This window comes from Rattus norvegicus, chromosome 14, assembly GCF_036323735.1.
Source record: "Rattus norvegicus strain BN/NHsdMcwi chromosome 14, GRCr8, whole genome shotgun sequence".
In the NCBI taxonomy this organism is placed as follows: Eukaryota; Metazoa; Chordata; class Mammalia; order Rodentia; family Muridae; genus Rattus; species Rattus norvegicus.
This window is the reverse complement of record NC_086032.1, coordinates 43,337,636-43,357,130: the sequence shown is the minus strand read 5'-3', so window position 1 is coordinate 43,357,130 and position 19,495 is coordinate 43,337,636. Positions and strand designations below refer to the sequence as shown.

Below are 19,495 nucleotides of genomic sequence, written 5' to 3'. Positions count from 1 at the left end.
AAGCCTATTCTTGGGAGCTCAAACTCAAGGCCTTATGTATACCAGACAAGTACTCTCCCCTTAGCTATAAGCCTTTGGCTTTTTATTTGGTTTTGGTTTTCTAGGTAGGGTTTCTCTGTGTATTCCTTGGCTGTCTTGGAACTCACCAAGTAGACCAGGCTAGCCTTAAACTCAGAGTTCCCCCTGCCTCTGCCTCCCAAGTGTTGGGATTAAAGGCATGCACCACCACTGGGCTTCTCAATCCTTTGGTTTTTGAGACAGAGTCTATGTAATTCTGGCTGGCCTTGACTTTCCTACATAGCCAGAGCTGACCTCCAACTCAAACTTCCTGCCCTAATGCTGGGATTTCTAGTATGACCTAACTTACCTGACTAGGGAACATCTCTTTGATAAGCAACATCTGCACAGAGCCATGCAATGAAGACACCTCTACAACAACAGTCAGATAGTGTGAACTGTAAGCCCCAATTACAGTGCTCCCAAGTTAAAGGCAGTGTGGCTGTAGGTAAGGATCAAATCCTATAGGACTCCCTAGCTGATAGAAAGGAACTCGGGTGGCAGCACGGAAGCCTAAGTAGCATAGCACATGTTGGTTAAGTCTTGTCCTCTGGAGGGGACACTGCAGAGAGGGAAGCCATCACAGTTCCAGACAGGATGCTGACTAGGGTGGTACACAGGGTGGTGAGAAGTCCAGACCGGCCACACACATAATGAGGGCTGACATCTGACAGTTACCTAACCATTCATTTAAACTGTTTGTCTTGTTACACTTTATATCCAAAGGGAAAAAAATCCAGCATCCAGGGAGATGCCTCAGTGGGTACAAATGCTTTGGTGCCAATCCTGAACCTGCATTCCATCCCTGAGACCCCTGACTCCCACATGTGTTTTAACCTCCAATACTCACTGAGGCACATGCCCCCATACATACACACACACACACACACACACACACACACACACACACACACACACACCCCATCCCATATGGGAAACATTTTATCACCAGCCTCTTAAAAAAGCCTCCTTCCCCTTTCTGCTCCTCAGCTACCACATACTCCACACTGTTGTGTTCAGTCTTGTCTAAAGCCTAGATAGGATTAGAGAGAAGATGGCTCATGGTTAAGGCCATTTGTTCTTGCAGAGAACCCAGGTTCCATTCCCAGCATCTACACAGTAGCTCACAACCAGCTGTAACTCCAGCTTCAGGAGAATCCTATGCCCTCTTCTAGCTTCTGCAGTTACTACACACAAGTGAGATATATACATATAGATATATATATATATACATATATATACATACATACACATATACATATACATATATATACATACATACATATACACACAAGCAAGCAAACATAACCACAAAAATTAAAAAATAAGTACTTTTGGGGCTGGGGATTTAGCTCAGTGGTAGAGCGCTTACCTAGGAAGCGCAAGGCCCTGGGTTCGGTCCCCAGCTCCGAAAAAAAGAACCAAAAAAAAAAAAAAAAAAAAAAGTACTTTTTAAAAGAAAATATTATAAAAAAATTATTCTTTAAAAAGTCCATAAATAGCTGGAGGGGAGGGGTGGCACACACCTTTAATCCCAGCACTTGGGAAGCAGAGGCAGGTGGATCTTTGAATTCTAGCCCAGCCTGGTCTACAAGCAAGTTCCAGGACAGTCAGGACTACATAGACAAACTAAGCCATGGGTGGGTGGGTGAGGACACCATAAACAAAGCAGCCACGTAATGAAGTGTCTGAAAATACTATCCAAGCACTTTGCCATAGTGATGGAAATCTAACTACCATAACAGTCTGTAAGTCACGGGACAAAGGCATCCTGTCATGGTGCCTGGATAAAATCAAAACCTCAAGAAAGAACAACTCTATCTCTATACCAACTAGCCACCTTAAACCCCCCTCAGTCTTTAGTGGTTCTAAGGCTTATGTAAAAAGAAGGCAACAGAGGCTCTGTGGCCAGTTATGGTGATACAGCCCTATAACTCCAGCGCCTAGGAAACTAAGGCAGGAGTAACTCCAGTGAGTTCTAGGCCAAAAAGAATCCAACAGTGTAACTTGCTTCCTACAAAGACACAATCACTTAACAGGTTTTGCTTGGGCCATCCTCAAGTAACATAAACCTTCTATAGTCCTGAACAATGTACAGGTAAAACATTCCTGTTTTCTAGTAAAGCTGATTTGTTTCTGTCTGTTAGAAGCCAAAGCAAGCTGTTTTCTCCTCCCCAAAAGCTGTAATGAAACTCTGATAAACAGATCCAAGTCAGATTTCTGACAACTACTTGAAAATCAAAGGCAACTCAACACTTAAAATTTCCCTCCAGGATATTTGTCTCCTTGTAAAAACACCATTTATTTTTATTTATAGACAACATAATCTCAAGTGCGGTAACAACGACCGACTAAACTAGCATTTTCCAACACAGAGTAGAGGAATTGCCTGGGAGAGGAGATGGCTCTGCCACTCTGAGTTAGCCACACTCATCTGTTTGGAAGGATAATGATGAGAGAGAAGGGAATAATGGGAAGGTCTGCAATCAAATCTATTTACAAGCCAAGCAGGACAAACAAATCTAATTCTGGAGCTCCTGCTGCTCAGTTTGGCCTCTGCAGATGGATCTGACTGCCCTGATGCTACGATTCTCTTGGAATCTTCTGGAACATTCCAGAATCCAATTAACAGGGAGATTTCATTAGAAAGATTAAAAATAATTGACTTAGCAACAAGTGAAATCTAAGTAGGGAAACTAGAGTGCAAAGTGTACATATAAAGTGCCTTTTCACCGCTTCTCGAATCAAACCCTGCACTGTCATCTTGGTTTGGAAGGGTAGAGGAAGGTTCAGTTGTTAAGGCTAAAAAATACATGTTATCTAAATGAATAGAAAAGTACTGAGCGGATACCTAGGTTCATGGGTGTGTGCTAAGTGAGACAGACAGTCTCTGCAAATAAGCAGAAAAGCAAAACTGATGGAGAGGCCAGGGGTCTCATTAATGAATGAGCAATAAACCCTCTCAGGGTCAAAGCAAGTCAGTGAAAAGGTTTCTCTCTTTTGTGTATCACACTCCACACTGTACATCCTGTGGGGAGAAGTGGCCCAGGCAAGTTAAGACACTGAATAATGAAAAAGTAGCATTCGCCGAGTTGATTTAAAAATGTTAATCTAACTACTTCAGTCAAGCTCAAAATCTCTAAACTTAGATTCTTCTATGTAAAATCCTAATATGCAAATTAGTATTGATTCTCAAAAACTATAATCAAATCAACAGACAGTTCTCTTAAGAGACATTTTCTGCTACAACCGTTCCATACTTCACTGGCAGCATCTGTAAGAAGCTCTCAAACACATAGAATATTATGCTTGTTGCAGCATACACAAAACTGCCTAACTCTAAAATTAAGCAAAGAAAAATATTATACCAATCCCCATGATATTTTCTGCTATTTTCCCAAGTTTTGGTTATGAACCTTATAGGGCACCCTAGAAAGTATAGCACCTCCACTTTTTCCCCCAAATTAACTCTCATCATATAAGTACACTTCCCAAAGCACTGCCTCCAGAATTACTGTAAAGTTAGCATTAAAAGAAATGAAGACAAAGAAAAACTCTAATTTCTTCAATCAAACAGCAGCTGCTGGTGAAACTGAGTAAGGCAGCCTTTGGCAATCAAACTCAAGGCCTATCATTTCATTAAAAACTAAAAAGTAAGCACATTCAGTACAACAAGTAAAGGTTAGCTACAAGCATTGTTTTCCTTTTTCTGTAAATTGGGAAATTAATGAGGCTAAACTCATTTTTTAAAATTTTGACAAAGACATAGGACAGATTTAATCAAAGTGATGATAAAATATTCCTAAAGCTGAACTGTAAGCCTGGATGCTTACTAATATAAACAAAAATACTTGGCATGCATACGATCCCTTCCGTCCTTCTCAGGAAGCTTAGAAAGCACTGCACGGAGCAAAGACAGCTCAAAGTTGAAGAGCACATAGTCTGGTCCCCAGCAAGCACAAAAGGCAGCTCACAACTGCCTGTAATCTAGCTCCAAGGAATCAAATGCCTTCTTCTGGCATCCGTGGGCATCAGCGTTTACATGAACACACGCCCTCCAGAACAGACCATAAACATACATAATTAATAATGAAATCAAGCTGGGGATTTAGCTCAGTGGTAGAGCGCTTACCTAGGAAGCACAAGGCCCTGGGTTCGGTCCCCAGCTCCGAAAAAAAGAACCAAAAAAAAAAAAAAAAAAAAATAATGAAATCAAATTATTTTTTAAAGTACTACACAACAGAAATAAAGTGTAGGCCATATATATATATATATATATATATATATATAAAATCAAAATAGCCACATTTTAAAAAGATAAAGACTGGGTACTGTAACTCAGAGACAGAGTGTAGGTCTAGCATGCTCAAAGCCCTACGTTTCATTCCTAGCATCTAAAACAAAAATGTAAAAACAAATCAAAAATTTGGGTTTTGTTCTGCTTTTAGTTTTGTTGTTTTTCAGACAGTGCCTCGCTATAGCCCTAACTGACCTGGAACTCACTGTCATAGGGTTTTACTGCTATGAACAGACATCAAGACCAAGGCACCTCCCTCTTAGACAGCATTTAATTGGAGCTGGTTACGGGTTCAGAGGTTCAGTCTATTATCATCAAGGCAGGAGGCATGGAGCGTCCAGACAGGCGTGCTGCAGGAGGAGCTGAGAGTTCTATATACTTATCATAGCTGCTATGAGACCGGCTCCCAGGCAGCTAGGATGAGTGTCTTAAAGCCCATGCCCACAGTGACACACCCATTCCAACAGGGCCACACCTCCTAATGGTACCACTCCCTGGGCCAAGCATATAGAAACCATCACACTATGCAGTCTCACAGGGATCTACCTGCCTCTAATTTCCCAAGCGCTTGTATTAAACGCTTGTGGCACCATGCCCAGCAGCAATGGTTTGAACTCAAAACCAAGTAAACAGGACACAGTGTTGCATGCCTGAGGTCTCAGCACTGGGAGGAGGAAAGCAGGGTGATCAGAATCAAGATCGCCCTTAGATCCACAGACTAGGCTAAATGACAGTCTGTCTTCAACATAGAATATCACTAGTTTCTACATTTCAACTTTATGGGGCTGGAGAGAGAGCTCAGCAATTAAGAGCACATACTGCTCTTACAGAGAACCCAGGTTCAATCCTAGCCTCCACATGGGAGCCCACAACCATCTGAAACTCCAAGAGTCCCAAGGGATCTGACATGCTCTTCTGGCCTCTTCGGGCACCAGGATCAAACATGGTGCAAAGTTATACAAGAAGGCAAAACACATAAAATGAAATAAAAAATATAATTTTAGAGTCCTATAGGGAAAATAGAATACCATATAAGCATCATAGTAGGTGGGTATGATAACTAATCTGCCAACCTGAGGAGACCTAGAATCACACGGGGTCAAAACAGGCCTTTGAGTGAAATACAGATTGAGAGAGGTGGAAGATCCACTGTGAGCAAGACTAATCTGGGCTCTATGATCTTGGAGTGGATGAGAAGAAAGCAAGATGAGCAGACATTCACCCCTCTCTGGTTCAGAGTATTGTATCACAGCAACAGAAATATAACTACCATAATGGGTACATTGTACCCCAAAATTTTTAACTAAAACAAGGACAATGCTTTCTTTTACACACACATGCCATGGGCTGAATGGAATGAGTCAGATGTGGTAGCATACACCTGTAATCCCACACTTGGAGAGGCTGAGATAGGAGGACTGCTGTGAGTTCAAGGCCAGCCAGGGTTATAGAGCAAGACCATGTCTCAAAAAAAAAAAAAAAAAAACAGAAGAAGGGGAGGGGAGACTATAATGGAGAAGGGAGAAGAGACTGTCTACTGGAGGGAAAGGAGATAGTCTAGTGGAGGAGAGAAAGGAGTGTCTACTAGAAGAGGGAAAGGAGACTGTCAGTGGAGGACGGAGAGGAGACTGTCTACTGGAGGGAGAGGAGACTAATAGAAGAGGGAGAGGAGACTGTCAGTGGTCATAAAAGTCTCATATAAGATACTAGCATCTCTTCAGAAGACTGCACTAAAAACTATCCTAGTGAATAGAGAATCTGTATTCAGAGCCTCAACTGAGCCTTTGTGTACCTAAATCAGAAGATACAGATAGCCTGGTCCACAGTTAAAGGCAACTGACATTTTCAGGGTGCTGGAAAGCTTAATCACACCACCTTTAGTTACACAGCCCTATTACCATACTGTTTCCCTTAACCCTCCCATGAATCCAAACTGTCACACAGGTAGCCATGTTAAAGGAACCTCTTAAATATTGCTCAGTGTACCTAAGCAGATATTTAGCAACAGTAAAAAAGCATTAAAACCACTAATCTATCCCCATTTTAAGAAACACATCAGTCTATTAAATGTTTCAAAAAATAGTTCAAGGGCTGGAGAGATGACCCAATAGTTAAGAGGACTAGCTACTGCTGGGCGGTGGGTATGCACACATCTTTGATCCCACCATGTAGGGGACAGAGGAATTTCAAGGCCAGCCTAGTCTACAGATCGAGTTCTAGGAAAGGGCTACAAAGAGAAACGCTGTCCCAGGACAGGGTTTTGATCCCCAGCACCCATAGAAAGGCTCACGGCAGCCTATAACTCCAGTTCCAGGCGATGCAACACTCTTGTGTGAACCCCACAGGACAGACATATATGCAGACAAAACAACTATACACATAAAACAAAAATTCTTAGTTCCCATAGTGGGAATTTAGCTCAATGGTAGAGCACTTGCCTAGCAAGTGCAAAGGCTTTAGGGGTCAGTCCTGGCTCTGAGAAGAATAAAATAAGACAAAATATTCCCCCAGGGACAGGAATAGAGCTCAGTGGTGGAGTGTTAACCTAGCATGCATGAAGTACTGGATTTGACCCTCACCAGTAACCAAACCTTTACCACAGAAGAAATTTCAAAGATGATGATGTCCTTCCTCTGATAGATATAATAAAAAAAAAGACAAAAGGAATACATTCAGTACCTTACCTGTCTCAGAAATATAGGTAACAGGATCCTTCCGAGAGATTTTACCAGGTTTACAAGACACTGGCAATTTTTCTGATTTCTTTTTAGCATTTTTTACTTGCACTGTCTCCTCTGATTCTGAATCTACAAGAGAAAAATTAAAACTGTAAAAATATCAGTGTATTTTTAAAGTAGCCATTATAAGCCAATCCCCTAAGAAGCTTGTCTTGAATCTTTACATTACTTTATTTATCCAGTAATAAACTCATGACTAGATTCATATCATATCATTATTATAACAATAGCCACAAACTAACTGGCTTAACAAACTACACATGTGGCCAGAGACATGGTTCAGTTGGTAGAAGTCCCTGTTGCCAAGCCTGCTAACCTAAGTTCAGTCCCCAGGAACCACACAGCAGGAGAAAGTCAACTCCCCCAAATTACTACCTGTCCTCCACACACACAATGTTATCACACCCACACACATACAAAAGAAAAAGTCTACATAAATACATTATCTTTAACAGTTGAGCAATGGCTGACACAGGTGTCATGGGGGCATCAGCAGGGTTCCCTGGGGAAGAATCCATGTCTTTGCCATTTCCACTTGCCTAGCGGATGCCAAGAAACTAAAGAAACTAAACATAGTGGCAGGGGCCAGGGAGACTGACAGTTAAAGCTTGTCTGGGATTCAAGTGAGTTCAAGGCCAGCAGAAGCAACCTTAGTGACCTTTAAGAGAGCTATGAATATAGTTCAGAGGTAGAATGCCTACACAGCATATGCAACCATGTTCATCCCTTGGACCACACACATACTCACACAAATAAATATCCTCAAGCAGACAGAGTGCTACCATTTCAATGATTTCTGACCTCCTTACACATTTTTGTTATGGGAGTGAGGGGTTAAGACAGACTCTCTCTAAGTAGACCAGGATGGCCTCAACCTCACAGGCCTCTCTGCCTACAAGTACTGAGATTAAAGGAGTGTGCCTTCCTACACTATTAATCTCTCTCCAAATCCCTTCTGCCTCCTACTCCTTAGGTGCACTGAGCCCGTCTTACTTTAGGGTCCTCCGAGCCAACCTGCAGCTCTTCTTTCATTTTGCTCTACAGCCTAAGAGTCACAGGTTCTAGGAATTAACTGTGGGTCTTTAGGAGACAGCACTCTAATACTCTGCTTACCTGGACAGACTACATAATACAATTTAGAGCAAAGCATAAGCACCTAGCAGGGCCTGGTACACAGCTCACCATTCATAAACTCACTGTCCTTCCTCTTCCTTTCTCTACATCTAAAAGTTTTGGTTGGTTTTGGGTTCTGGCTCTGAGACAGGTTTTTACCACAGCCCTGGTTGTTGGAGATCCACCTACATCAGCCTTCCAAGTGCTGGGATTCCAGGCTTGGTTACCACATCCAGCTCATGCTGCTTTACATTGGCGCTTAACAATGTTTCCAAGAGGAACACATATGCACACTCTCAATATCTCTATGATAAAGTGCACTGAGTAATACTAGAATACTCTGAAAAGTCAGTCCTGAGCTGTACGATCACTGTAAAAGTCACACAGCCTGCATGCTGCAACACACCTGCAGTCTTAGCTACTGCACATGAGGCAGGACCAGCCTGGGCAACAACAGTAAAGCCCACCTCAAATATATACATAAAATCAAAATAAAGAACCAAAAAATTAACACCACACAAATGCTTCCTTAGCTACATTATTTACAACCACTAGGCAGCCAGGGCAACAAGGGTAGCATCCATCTCAATAAATAAATAAATAAACAAATATCTAAATATCAAAATAAAGGATAAAATATTAACAATACACAAATGAAATGCTTCCTTAGCTACATTATTTTATATCCACCAGGCATTAACTGCACATGCCTTTAATTCCAGAATTTGACCATGTAGGTAAGATCAGGAATCCTGTCCTTATCAGCCATAGGGAACTTAAGGCCAACCTGGGCTACTTGGGACCTTGACTTAAATAAGGAAGAGGAGGCCAGATAAAATGAAAATTAAGTCAGGTGTGAAAGACTGCAGTTCCAGCTGTTTAAAAGCCTAAGCGAAACAACCTGTTTCAGTAATGCAAACAGAGCTGGGGATACAGCTCAATGGTAGAGTGCTTGCCCACCAGGCAGAGGGCCTCAGTTCAATCTGTGGCATTGCAAAAAAAATCAATGAATGAATGAACGAACGAACGAACAAATGAACGAGAGAGACATGGGTTCCCGTTCTCAAAACTATATTTAAAGAAAATCCTTCAAATTGAGTTTGTTACTTTTTTCTATAGAAATGAAATTACCAAGTCTTCCCATCACACATAGAAAATCAATTTTAATTATTTGCTTTGGGGCCAGTAAGATGGATGGTTCAGCAAATAAAGATACCTACCACCAAGTCTGATGATCTAAATTCAATTCACTAAGAACTACATAGTGATAAGAGAGAACAGATTCCTAAAAGTTGGCCTCTGACCTCCATGCATGCCATGGTACACATTCCCACAAACACAAATTAATTAATTAAATGTAACCAATATTTACTTCAATAGCAGCATTGTAAGGTACTTTTTTTTCAAATTCAACTTCTAGAAATTTCATCTTGGAAAAAAAATTGATGGAAATATTTTTTACAATACGGGGTGAGAATACAGATCAGAGGTAGAACACTAGCTTAGCACATGTAAGGCCCTGAATCTGATCCCTTCACCAGACAGACAGACAGACAGACAGACAGATGAGCAAGCCACACTCACAGTAAATCTGAGACCTGCTACATACTCTTTATCCCTCATAAAGAAACCTTCAGTACATTAAAATATATAGGCTCTGTGGCTTTGCCATTAAGAACTGTTCCAAGGACTACCCACTGGGGCTCTCCCCACACAGTAATTATCATTGAGACTTGTATGTCTCAGACATCAGTTTGGAGATGCAGTTACATGGGAAATAAAAAACTTTGAAGCCTTTAAAAGTCCTCAATATTACCTGAGTCATAGATGATCCTCTTTTTCTTGTTGTGCTGCTTTGGTCTGGAGGCATCCTCTTTGCAGGGATTATTAACCTGTAGACAACAGCAGGGCATAATTAGAACAAAGGAAGCCTGTGCAACTTAAGCATTCTCATTAGACCTGGGCTTAGTAGCTTCCAACTGAAGCAATTCTGCCCCATGGAGATGTCTGTTGATACTAGAGACACTGTTTAATCACAAAGTGGGAGGCACAGGTTTTATAGCACCTAGAATAATAATACATCATGTGACACTACACTCATCTAGCCCAAAATGTCAGGAATGCTCTTGCTGAACTGCATTAGGAGAGGAGATGTGGTTTGCAAATGCTTGGCCCAAGGAGTGGCACTATTAGAAGGTGTGCCTTGTTGGAGGAAGTATGTCACTATGGGGATGGGCTTGGAGACCCTTCTCCAAGCTTCCTGAGGATGCTGTCTGCTCCTGGCTTCAATTGGGTGAAGATGTAGAACTCAGCTCCTCCTGCACCATGCCTGCCTGGATGCTGCCTTCCCGTCTTGATGATAATGGACTGAACCTCTGAACCTGTAAGCCAGCCCCAATTAAATGTTGTCCTTTATAAAACTTACATTGGTCGTGATGTCTGCTCACTGAAATAAGACCCTAACTAAACTGAAGCAATTCTGCCCCATGGAGACATCTGTTGATACTAGAGTCACTGTTTATCACAGAGTGGGAGGCAGAGGCTTTATAACATCTAGAATACACCATGTAACACAACACCCATCTAGCCCAAAATGTCAGGAACACTCTTGCTGAATTGCATCAGGAGAGGAGACTTACAGAAAAAGCTACACTATTATCAGCTACACACTCTAACTAACCCACATACAACAAAGAGTAAAAGGACATCAGACATTGCAGGGTCAAGAGGCTTATTAGAGCCTGCACGTCCCTGAACGCCTTGGCCTCCAGGGTGGTACTACTGAAAGGGGGTGGAAGCTTCGGAGGTAGAGCCCAGTGGAAGGCCCTAAAGGGAGAAGAGGACCCAATCTCTCCTTCTGCTTTTCTGTCTCTTGGTCATGAGGACCATTCCACTTTACCACATGCTCCCACCATGATGTGTTCCTTCGTCAGAGTCCCACAGCAATGAGGCAACAGGTCACAGATTAGAAACCTCCAAAACTCAGAGCCAAAATAACCTTTCTCTTTCTAAGTAGATTATCTCAAGGTATTTTGTGAGAGTAACAAAGCGGTGGACAATACATAGGACAGGTGCTTCCTAAAAATTCAAGATAAAAACAGAAATAAGCTAAGCTGGCAGCCCATCACTAGCACGTGCATGCTGAAAATTTGAAAGCGGGCCAAAAAGGTTAAATATATTTATAAACATCACATTTCTAACATACTCATATTTCCAAAATTTATCAAGAAAGTAGACAAGAGAAAAAAATGATCACTTAGATGAGAATATCTATGTACTTGTGTCCATTAAGATAGAATCTCAAGTGCTTTTTCCATCTGCCAAAGAAACAATCCGGGTGCTGTGGCTGCCTCCACTTATCAGGGGCAATACAGCAGCCGGGGACACAGCCTAAAAAAGAAAGAAAAAAGAAAAAAGAAAAAAGAAAAAAGAAAAAAGATGAAAAAAAAGATAGAATTTCAAAAACATAAGAACAATCAATTAGTTTCAAAAACTAAGGCAAAGGAAGCATTACAATTTACACACACAACAAAGAAGTCGATCTGCAAAGTAAACTAAAGGCAAGTACAGTAACGGTAAAGAGCTGAAACGGACATCTAACCAAGTCATATCCTTCCTAGAGATTCTGCCCACACCTCCAGCTTTCTCACATACTATTTAATAAAATAGCTACAAGGACTTAAAAGGTAAACATTTTGAAAGGCTAAAGAACCAAACCAAGAGATCACCTGCTGAACATATAACAAGAAGCAAGAATTTCAAGCCTGAGTTTGATCAAGATAACTACATGCTAAATCAAAAGAACCAACATTCTTGTGGGAAAATAACAGAATCCAATACAATAAAACCAAAATAATGAAAATAAGAAAACGACTTGTATGGTTACATCAAGACAATGAACCAGGGGCTGGAGAGATGGCTCAGGGGTTAAGAATACTGGCTGGGGGTTGGGGATTTGGCTCAGTGGTAGAGCGCTTACCTAGGAAGCGCAAGGTCCTGGGTTCAGTCCCCAGCCCCGGAAAAAAAAAAAAAAAGAATACTGGCTGTTCTTCCAGAGGTCCTGAGTTCAATTCCCAGCAACCATGGTGGCTCACAACCATCTGTAATGCCCTCCTCTGGTGTGTCTGAAGATAGATACTGTGTACTCATATATAAATAAAATGAATAAATCTTTTTAAAAAAAAAAAAGACAATGAACCATAAAGGATCCAGATATCTGATCAAACATAACTCCTAAGTTTGTGTGAGGTGAAATAAAGACGTCCCTCCCCAAAGTAGTTGAGCCTTATCTTAGCTGAAGTCCTGAAAAGAAAAGCTGGCCCTCCTGGAATGAGAGAATTCTTCCTGCCTGACCTATAGCAAGGACATCTGCTTTTTCCTGCCTTTCCACTGGAACTGGACTATCACCTCTGTGGCCTCCAGCCTACTAGATTAGACAGACCCATGAGCTCAGCTATTCTGATCCTCAGGCCTTACACCTGGACGGCAACTCTACCATCAGCTCTCCTGGATCTCCAACTTACGAACTGCAAACCTTGTAGGCTTCTTCAACCCTCTGAACCTAGTAATGAAGTAGTTCATGAATTAGCCTTAGTAATGAATCTAGAGTTGTTTATACCACTGGACTGCTTCACTGCAAAGCCTGGCCAGAGTTTTACTTCTAAAACATGGAATACTGCTATTAAAAATGTATCTAAAAACCAGGGACTGAGTAGAGACTGGAGGGATCTGACATACATGCTAGGAAAAGCCCAGAGTGCCATGAAGGAGCTGTGAAGGGTGGTGTGAGTCCAGTGGGGCTTGTGGAAAAGAATAGAGCCACAGGGCAAACCATCATCTCAGAAAACAACATGAATGAGAGTCTAGCTCAGTGACAGGAAGACCTTGCCTGACTCGCACAAGGCCCTACACTTGGTCCTCAATGTCACTTTAATAAAATGTAAAGAAAAGAAGAAAAATGAAACTTAAAGGCCAACCCACTATGTTTTCTGATGGAAACAGTAATAGGCTTTTGAAAACCACAGTAGAGACCTGAGATGGAGCCAGGCAATGCTGGCACAGGCCTTTAACCCCAACATTCAGGAAGCAGAAGCAAGCAGATCTCTGAGCTTAAGGCCAGCCTGAAATACAGAGTGAGTTCCAGGACAGTCAGGGCTACACAGAGAATCAGTCTTAAAACACAAAAATAAAAACAAACAAATGAAAAACAACAACAAAAAACTTGGTTGTCCTCAGTGAACTAGATTGTTGGGGGGAGGGCGGCAATGGGGGGAGGATAGGGAGGGGAACACCCATAAAGAAGGGGAGGGGGGAGGGGGATGTTTGCCCGGAAACCGGGAAAGGGAATAACACTCGAAATGTATATAAGAAATACTCAAGTTAATAAAAAAAAATAAATAAATAAATATCCATAAAATTAAGAAAAGAGAAAAGATATCATAGGCAAGAACCTGAAATAGTCGATCATTCAGAATCAAGAACTGAAACAAATGAAATATAGACATGCTCACCTGCTAAAAAAAAAAAAAACAAACTTGGTTGTGTCTGGACCTGAAGGTGGGCGCACGCTTTTGATTCCAGCACCAACAAAATACAAGCAGGCAATCTCTGTGAGCTGGAGACGAATGGCCTAAGAGGGAATTCTAAGCCAGTGAGCCAGAGCTAGACCCTTCTAGTTCATTTAAAACAAGAGAGAGAAAGAGGGAAAGAGAATGAAATGAATTTAGATACGGACTAGAGATGGTTCAGCAATTTAAAACCCTTGTTGCTCTTACATAGGACCTGGTTTAACTCCCAGCACCACATAGTGGCTCACAGTCATCTATAACTCAGTTCCTCTTCTAGCCTCTGCAGACACCAGGCGTACAAGTGGTACATACATATACATGCAGATGAAACATACATATAAAATATATTTTGAAAAATCATTTGGTTGTGTTCCAACACTCTATGAAAAACAAGAAAATTCAGTATTGAACTAAAGAGACTCTGAAACAGAATGTTGAAGGCACAAGTTGGGTTCTGACAACTTACGGTAAAGTTGGTAAACTAAAGAAAGGTGAACTAAAGTACTACTAACCAAAAAACAACTATAACTGGATGACTTGGAAAATCCTTAGGACTGTCCACATTGTAAAGATGAGATAGCATAGTCTGAAAAAAGTATCAAGGGTATAGCAGAGCTATCATTAGATACTAATATGAGCAGAAACACTGCCAATTTCAACTAAGAAGATTAAAAACAGTACAAAACAAAGAAATCCGCCTGACTTCTTACAATCCACAGATGGGCCAATAAGATTATTCCTAAGATATCATCAGGACTGACTCTTCACTGTCGAAGGTTAGGGGCACCATCTTGGTTTCAAAAGACCAGACAGCCTTTACCTGAAGCCTCAAAGCAAAAGAGCACTAAAGGTTCACAGGGACAAGACTGCTGCCTAGGCTTACAGGAGTAGAACCCCTGTAGGTCTGCAAGAGAATATAAAACCAGGTTACTACTACTGTACCTTAAAATATAATGGCATTTCCTTTGTTAGCCTCTGGGCTTAGCACTTCCTTCTCAAGGATGGAAATACCCACTCTGTGTCTGTACCACTATTACATATGGTTTCCCAAGAACTTTTGCCTAAAAATGACTTATACCTTCAAACCTTATCTATATTTGACTTAGATGAAATTTAAATGATACTAGTCTTTATACCTGATGGGAAAATGAATATACTAGGAAGAAGGTATGACTGAAGTAGAGTTCTTTTAGGTGTTCATGGATAAAATGTTATAGAATAGACGTTTACATCCCCAAATTCCTATGTTGGAGCTCTAGTCCTTAATCCTAGCACTCAGAGAACAGAAGGTGGACATTGTGAGTTCAAGGCCAGCCTGCTCTCCATAGTCAATTCCAGGGTCTGGGCTTCAAAGTGAGACTCACTCCAAAAAAGTAAGTATAGTTAAATGATTAAAGAAGGGGGTACGGTAAGGTCCTTATCTGGCAGGATCAGCATCCTCGTAAGACTAGCAGCAGAAGGCTCAATCTCCTCTTCTCTCCTTCTGGGTACAGACACCCAAGAGTGAGGGCACAAGGAAGACAGCATCTGGAAACCAAGAGCTCTCACTAGAAACTACATCAGCCAGAGAGACCCCTGATCGTAGACACACAGGCCCCAGAACTCAAAGTAAATGTCTGCAGTTTAAGTCACTGGATCCATAGTATTTTGTTGGAACATCAGGACAGACTCAAGAGCAAAGGCACTTAGAGACGAATCCTCATATATTCCAGATACTGGAACTTTAAAGTGACTACTATAAATATACACAGAACAGAAAAACTATTAAAAAAAATCAACGGAAATTCCAGAATTAAAATAAATACGATTAAAGTAAAAATACTCTTAAAAGAAAACTGGCAATGAAGAAGAGTCAATGAAGCTGAAGAGTTAAAGAGTAAGTGTGGTGGTCCCAGGCCTCAGGAGCATCACTTGATCCCATTAGTTCAGGACAAGCCTAAATGACACAGTAACTCTTGTCTCTGAAAGACATAAAGAATCTTATGCAGCCTGGGGGGGAAAAAAATCAACAAAAAAGGAACAAGTCTCGATGATCACTGAGGCTCTACTAACAGTCTGTGTATTTGTAATTTAAGAGTGACCAGGTGTGCTAGCTCACATCTGTAATCCTGTAATCTCACTCAGGAAGTTGAAAGCCTGAGTGCCAGAGGTCAAGGTCAATCTCAGCTACAGAGCAAGTTCCAAGCCAGCCTAGGCTACATGAGACTGTCCAAGAGAGACACAGAATTAATGAAACAAAGTATATAAATAATAGCAAAGAGGTTCCAAATTTGACAAAAAAAAAAAAAGAACAAAAAAAAAAAAAAACCAACATTAATGTAAATAAGCTCATGGGGCTGGCAAGATGACTCAGCCGTTAGAATACTTGCTGCTCTGACAGGACCTAGGTTTGGTTCCAAACACCCACATAATGGCTCACAACCATCTGTAAATCTAGTTGTGGGGCACGTGGCACCCTCTTCCTTGCACACCAGACACATACACTGTGCACAGACATACATGCAATTAAAGAGTCATACATATCAGCCTTAAAAAATAGCAAAGCATGCTGGCTCACACCTTCAATCCAAGTACAAAGGGGAAGAAGTGGGCAGATTTCTGTGAGTTCAAGGCCAGCCTGGTCTATATTGGGATTCAGGAATTGCCACACAAATCATTTAGACTCCAGTCTCAGTTAAACAGAGCTGGTTTATTGAAAGCCCACTCCAAGACTGATGGATCGTGACTAGGGAGCTGAAAGCTACTACCTCAAACGTTTCTCAGGGCCAGCTTATAAAGAAAAAAACCCACAATGAGCCCATACACAGTATGGCAGGGTGGTCAGCCCTGACTCAGAATAGTCTGGCTAGCTAGACAGAACAGTTCTAACTGACCGTAAGTGGAACTTATGGTTGTGGAATCTCAAAACATAACAGGGTATTTATTCAACATGATCCTGCTCTGACTCTCGTCAATGATATGAAATAGTTGACAGATATATTACAACAACATTATAAATAGGTGGCAGGCATGGAACAAAAGGGCTCTAACTATGCTGGGGAGGGGGAGGGTGCGCAGGTCTCAACAGTCTATATAATCAGTTCCATATCAGCCAAAGCAATTTAGTAAGACCCTGTCTCAAATAAATATATAATTGTTTTAACAAAAAAATGGTAAAACATAAAACCACACCTACGAGGTTATAGCATGCCAAATGTAAAATTTTTAATGGGATATTTGTTAAGATGCAAAACTAAATATGAGAAAAAAAATTACACACCAAGAAAACAATATAAGGGCTGGAGAGATGGCTCAGCAGTTAAGAGCACTACTCTTCCAGAGGTCCTGAGTTCAATTCCCAGCAACCACATGGTGGTTCACAACTATCTGTAATGCGATCCGATGCCCTCTTCTGGTGCATCTGCAAACAGCGACAGTGTATTCATATAGATAATAAATAAATAAATCTTTAAAAAAAATAAAATAAAATAAACTATTTTAAAAAAAGAAAGAAAGAAAGAAAACAATATGAAAGACTCCTATCTCATCAAATGGGGCAAAGCACAGAGGAATATCTTCAAAGGGTCAAAACAGAAGACTGGCCACTCAAAATTTTATACCCAGCAAAAATGTCCTTTAAGATGAATGCAAAAACACACTCTCATACACACTTACAGCTTCTGTCAGAAACAGAACTATACTACAAGAAATTTAAAGAAAATTCTTCAAGTTGCAAAAATAGTATCAGAAGAAAACTCAGTTTTTCAGTGAGAAGAAGTTTTTCAGTTTTTCAGTACCAGATATGTATACAGAATTTTAAAAAGCCTTCTCTGTACTCTTTTTGTTGTTGCTGTTTGTTTTGTTTTTCTCAGACAGGGTTTCTCTATGTAGCCCTTGCTGTCCTATAACTGTACACCAGACTGGCCTCAAACTTGGAGATCCACCTAGCTTTGCCTACCGGGTGCTTGTACTAAGGGTGCAGCCACCACCCAGCTCTTCCTTGTAACTTCTTTAAAACACATAACTGTTAAAATCAAAATCACAATCAATTGTGGAATATAAACATATGCACGTATAACATATAATACTGATAAATTAACTTACGGAATCATAAAACCTCTTACAATTTAAATACAGTGCAATAGTATTAATTCAAATACACCATTGAAGTCATTTTCTACATTCTACAGCAGCACAGCTGACCTTCTTTGGATCCAAATAACAGAGAATGAATTTTTCCTGCAAGGCATCATACTGAGTCTAACACTATCTACCTGCGGACAGGTCCTTATGCCTCTATGAGCAAATCTGTTTTGTTTATTTAGGTATTTTCTGGTTTGGGGGTTTTTTTGTTTTGTTTTATTTTTGTTTTTTGAGGCCCAGGCTGGCTTCAATCCAAGATATTCCTGCCTCATACTCTTCATCTTCATTATTTCCAATACATGCTATGCCACCACAGATGGCAACTTTTGATCTTAAAAAGGAAAAGTTTTGTTAGTTTGGTTCTGTTTTGTTGTTATTACTGTTGTTTTTAATGTGTGTAGGTATTTTGCCTGCATATAAGTCTGTGCACCATGTGTATTCCTGATGTCCATGGAGGCTAGATGAAGGCTTCAGACTCTGTAAGTGGAGTTACAAATGGCTTTGAGCCACCATGTGCTAGAAATTGAACCTAGGCCCTATAGAAAAACACCCTGTGCTCTTAGTTGTTGAGCCATCTCTCCAGACCAAAATGCAAACTTTTAACAACGAAAAACAGAGCTGAAGAAGGGGACAACAGGCCTGAACACAGCAAACTACAGAGCTAAACAGATTAGCCTGTGATGTTCTTCCTCCTCAGCTTACCAAGCTGAATCTCTAACTACAGCACTCCAGGTTCACTGGACAGCTCACACATACAAACTTGACAAGCAAACTGACCTTGGCTTCCTTTACTCCTTTCTTTCCTTTGACAGTTCCCTCCGAAGGTTTTGTCTTCTCATTCTTCTTTACTGTCTCATTTACAGGCTTTTTTCCACTTGATATAACCCCAAAGAATTTCCGAATGTCCTAAAAACAGAAGAGAAACATGTAAATATTAAATATATAATATTCTAGTTTCAGTCACTAACAAGACAACCTTACTCAAACTGGTCTAACCAAAGTCATCTCTCCAAAGCAAGGTCATATATATTCAACAGCATTCTTTTTATAAATAAAGCCATCTGATAAAATTACCTGAATTAAAAATAATTTTTCTGGGGTAGGAGAGATGGCTCAGCAGTTAAGAACATGGACTGAGTTCCTGAGGTCCTGAGTTCAATTCCCAGCATGGTGGCTCACAACCATCTGTAATGGGATCTGATGCCCTCTTCTGGTGTGTCTGAAGACAGCTACAGTATAGTTGTATACATAAAATAATATTTTTTAAAAAATAATTTTTCTAATGTAAAGTAATATTAATCCTCAGAATATAACCAAAAACAAGGCAAAAATAAACAAGTAAAACTTTGGTCTAGTGGTGGTGGCACACATCTTTAATCCCGGTACTTTGGAGGCAGAAGTAGGTGGATCTATGAGCATGAGGCCAGCCTGGTCTACAGAATGAATTCTAGGAGAGCTAGGCTACACAGAGAAATACTGTCTCAAAGAAAAAAAAATTAATAAAGATTCTGAAGAGATAGATGGCTGAATGGTACAGCACTTACTGCTCTTGCAAGCGAGCTGAGTTAAATGGCTTACAACCACCATCTAACACCAGAGGG

At 40.8% G+C, this 19,495-nt stretch overlaps 1 protein-coding gene and 1 non-coding gene across 15 annotated transcripts in view; one reads left to right on the top strand and one right to left on the bottom strand.

Annotated features, from left to right (window-relative positions):
* Rfc1 (replication factor C subunit 1) overlaps positions 1 to 19,495 on the bottom strand; it is a 75,261-nt gene that overhangs the window by 37,898 nt on the left and 17,868 nt on the right. For all 14 annotated transcript variants that reach the window (XM_063273687.1, XM_039092517.2, XM_039092518.2 and 11 more), the window contains 3 exon segments: positions 18,672 to 18,800; positions 10,022 to 10,097; positions 7,039 to 7,161 (listed from right to left, as the gene is read on the bottom strand). In XM_063273687.1, the coding sequence (XP_063129757.1) occupies positions 7,039 to 7,161; positions 10,022 to 10,097; positions 18,672 to 18,800 (328 nt within the window).
* On the top strand, positions 11,468 to 11,596 carry LOC120096833 (small nucleolar RNA SNORA77). Its single transcript, XR_005493662.1, has one exon. It is a non-coding gene; the product is annotated as a small nucleolar RNA SNORA77 (small nucleolar RNA).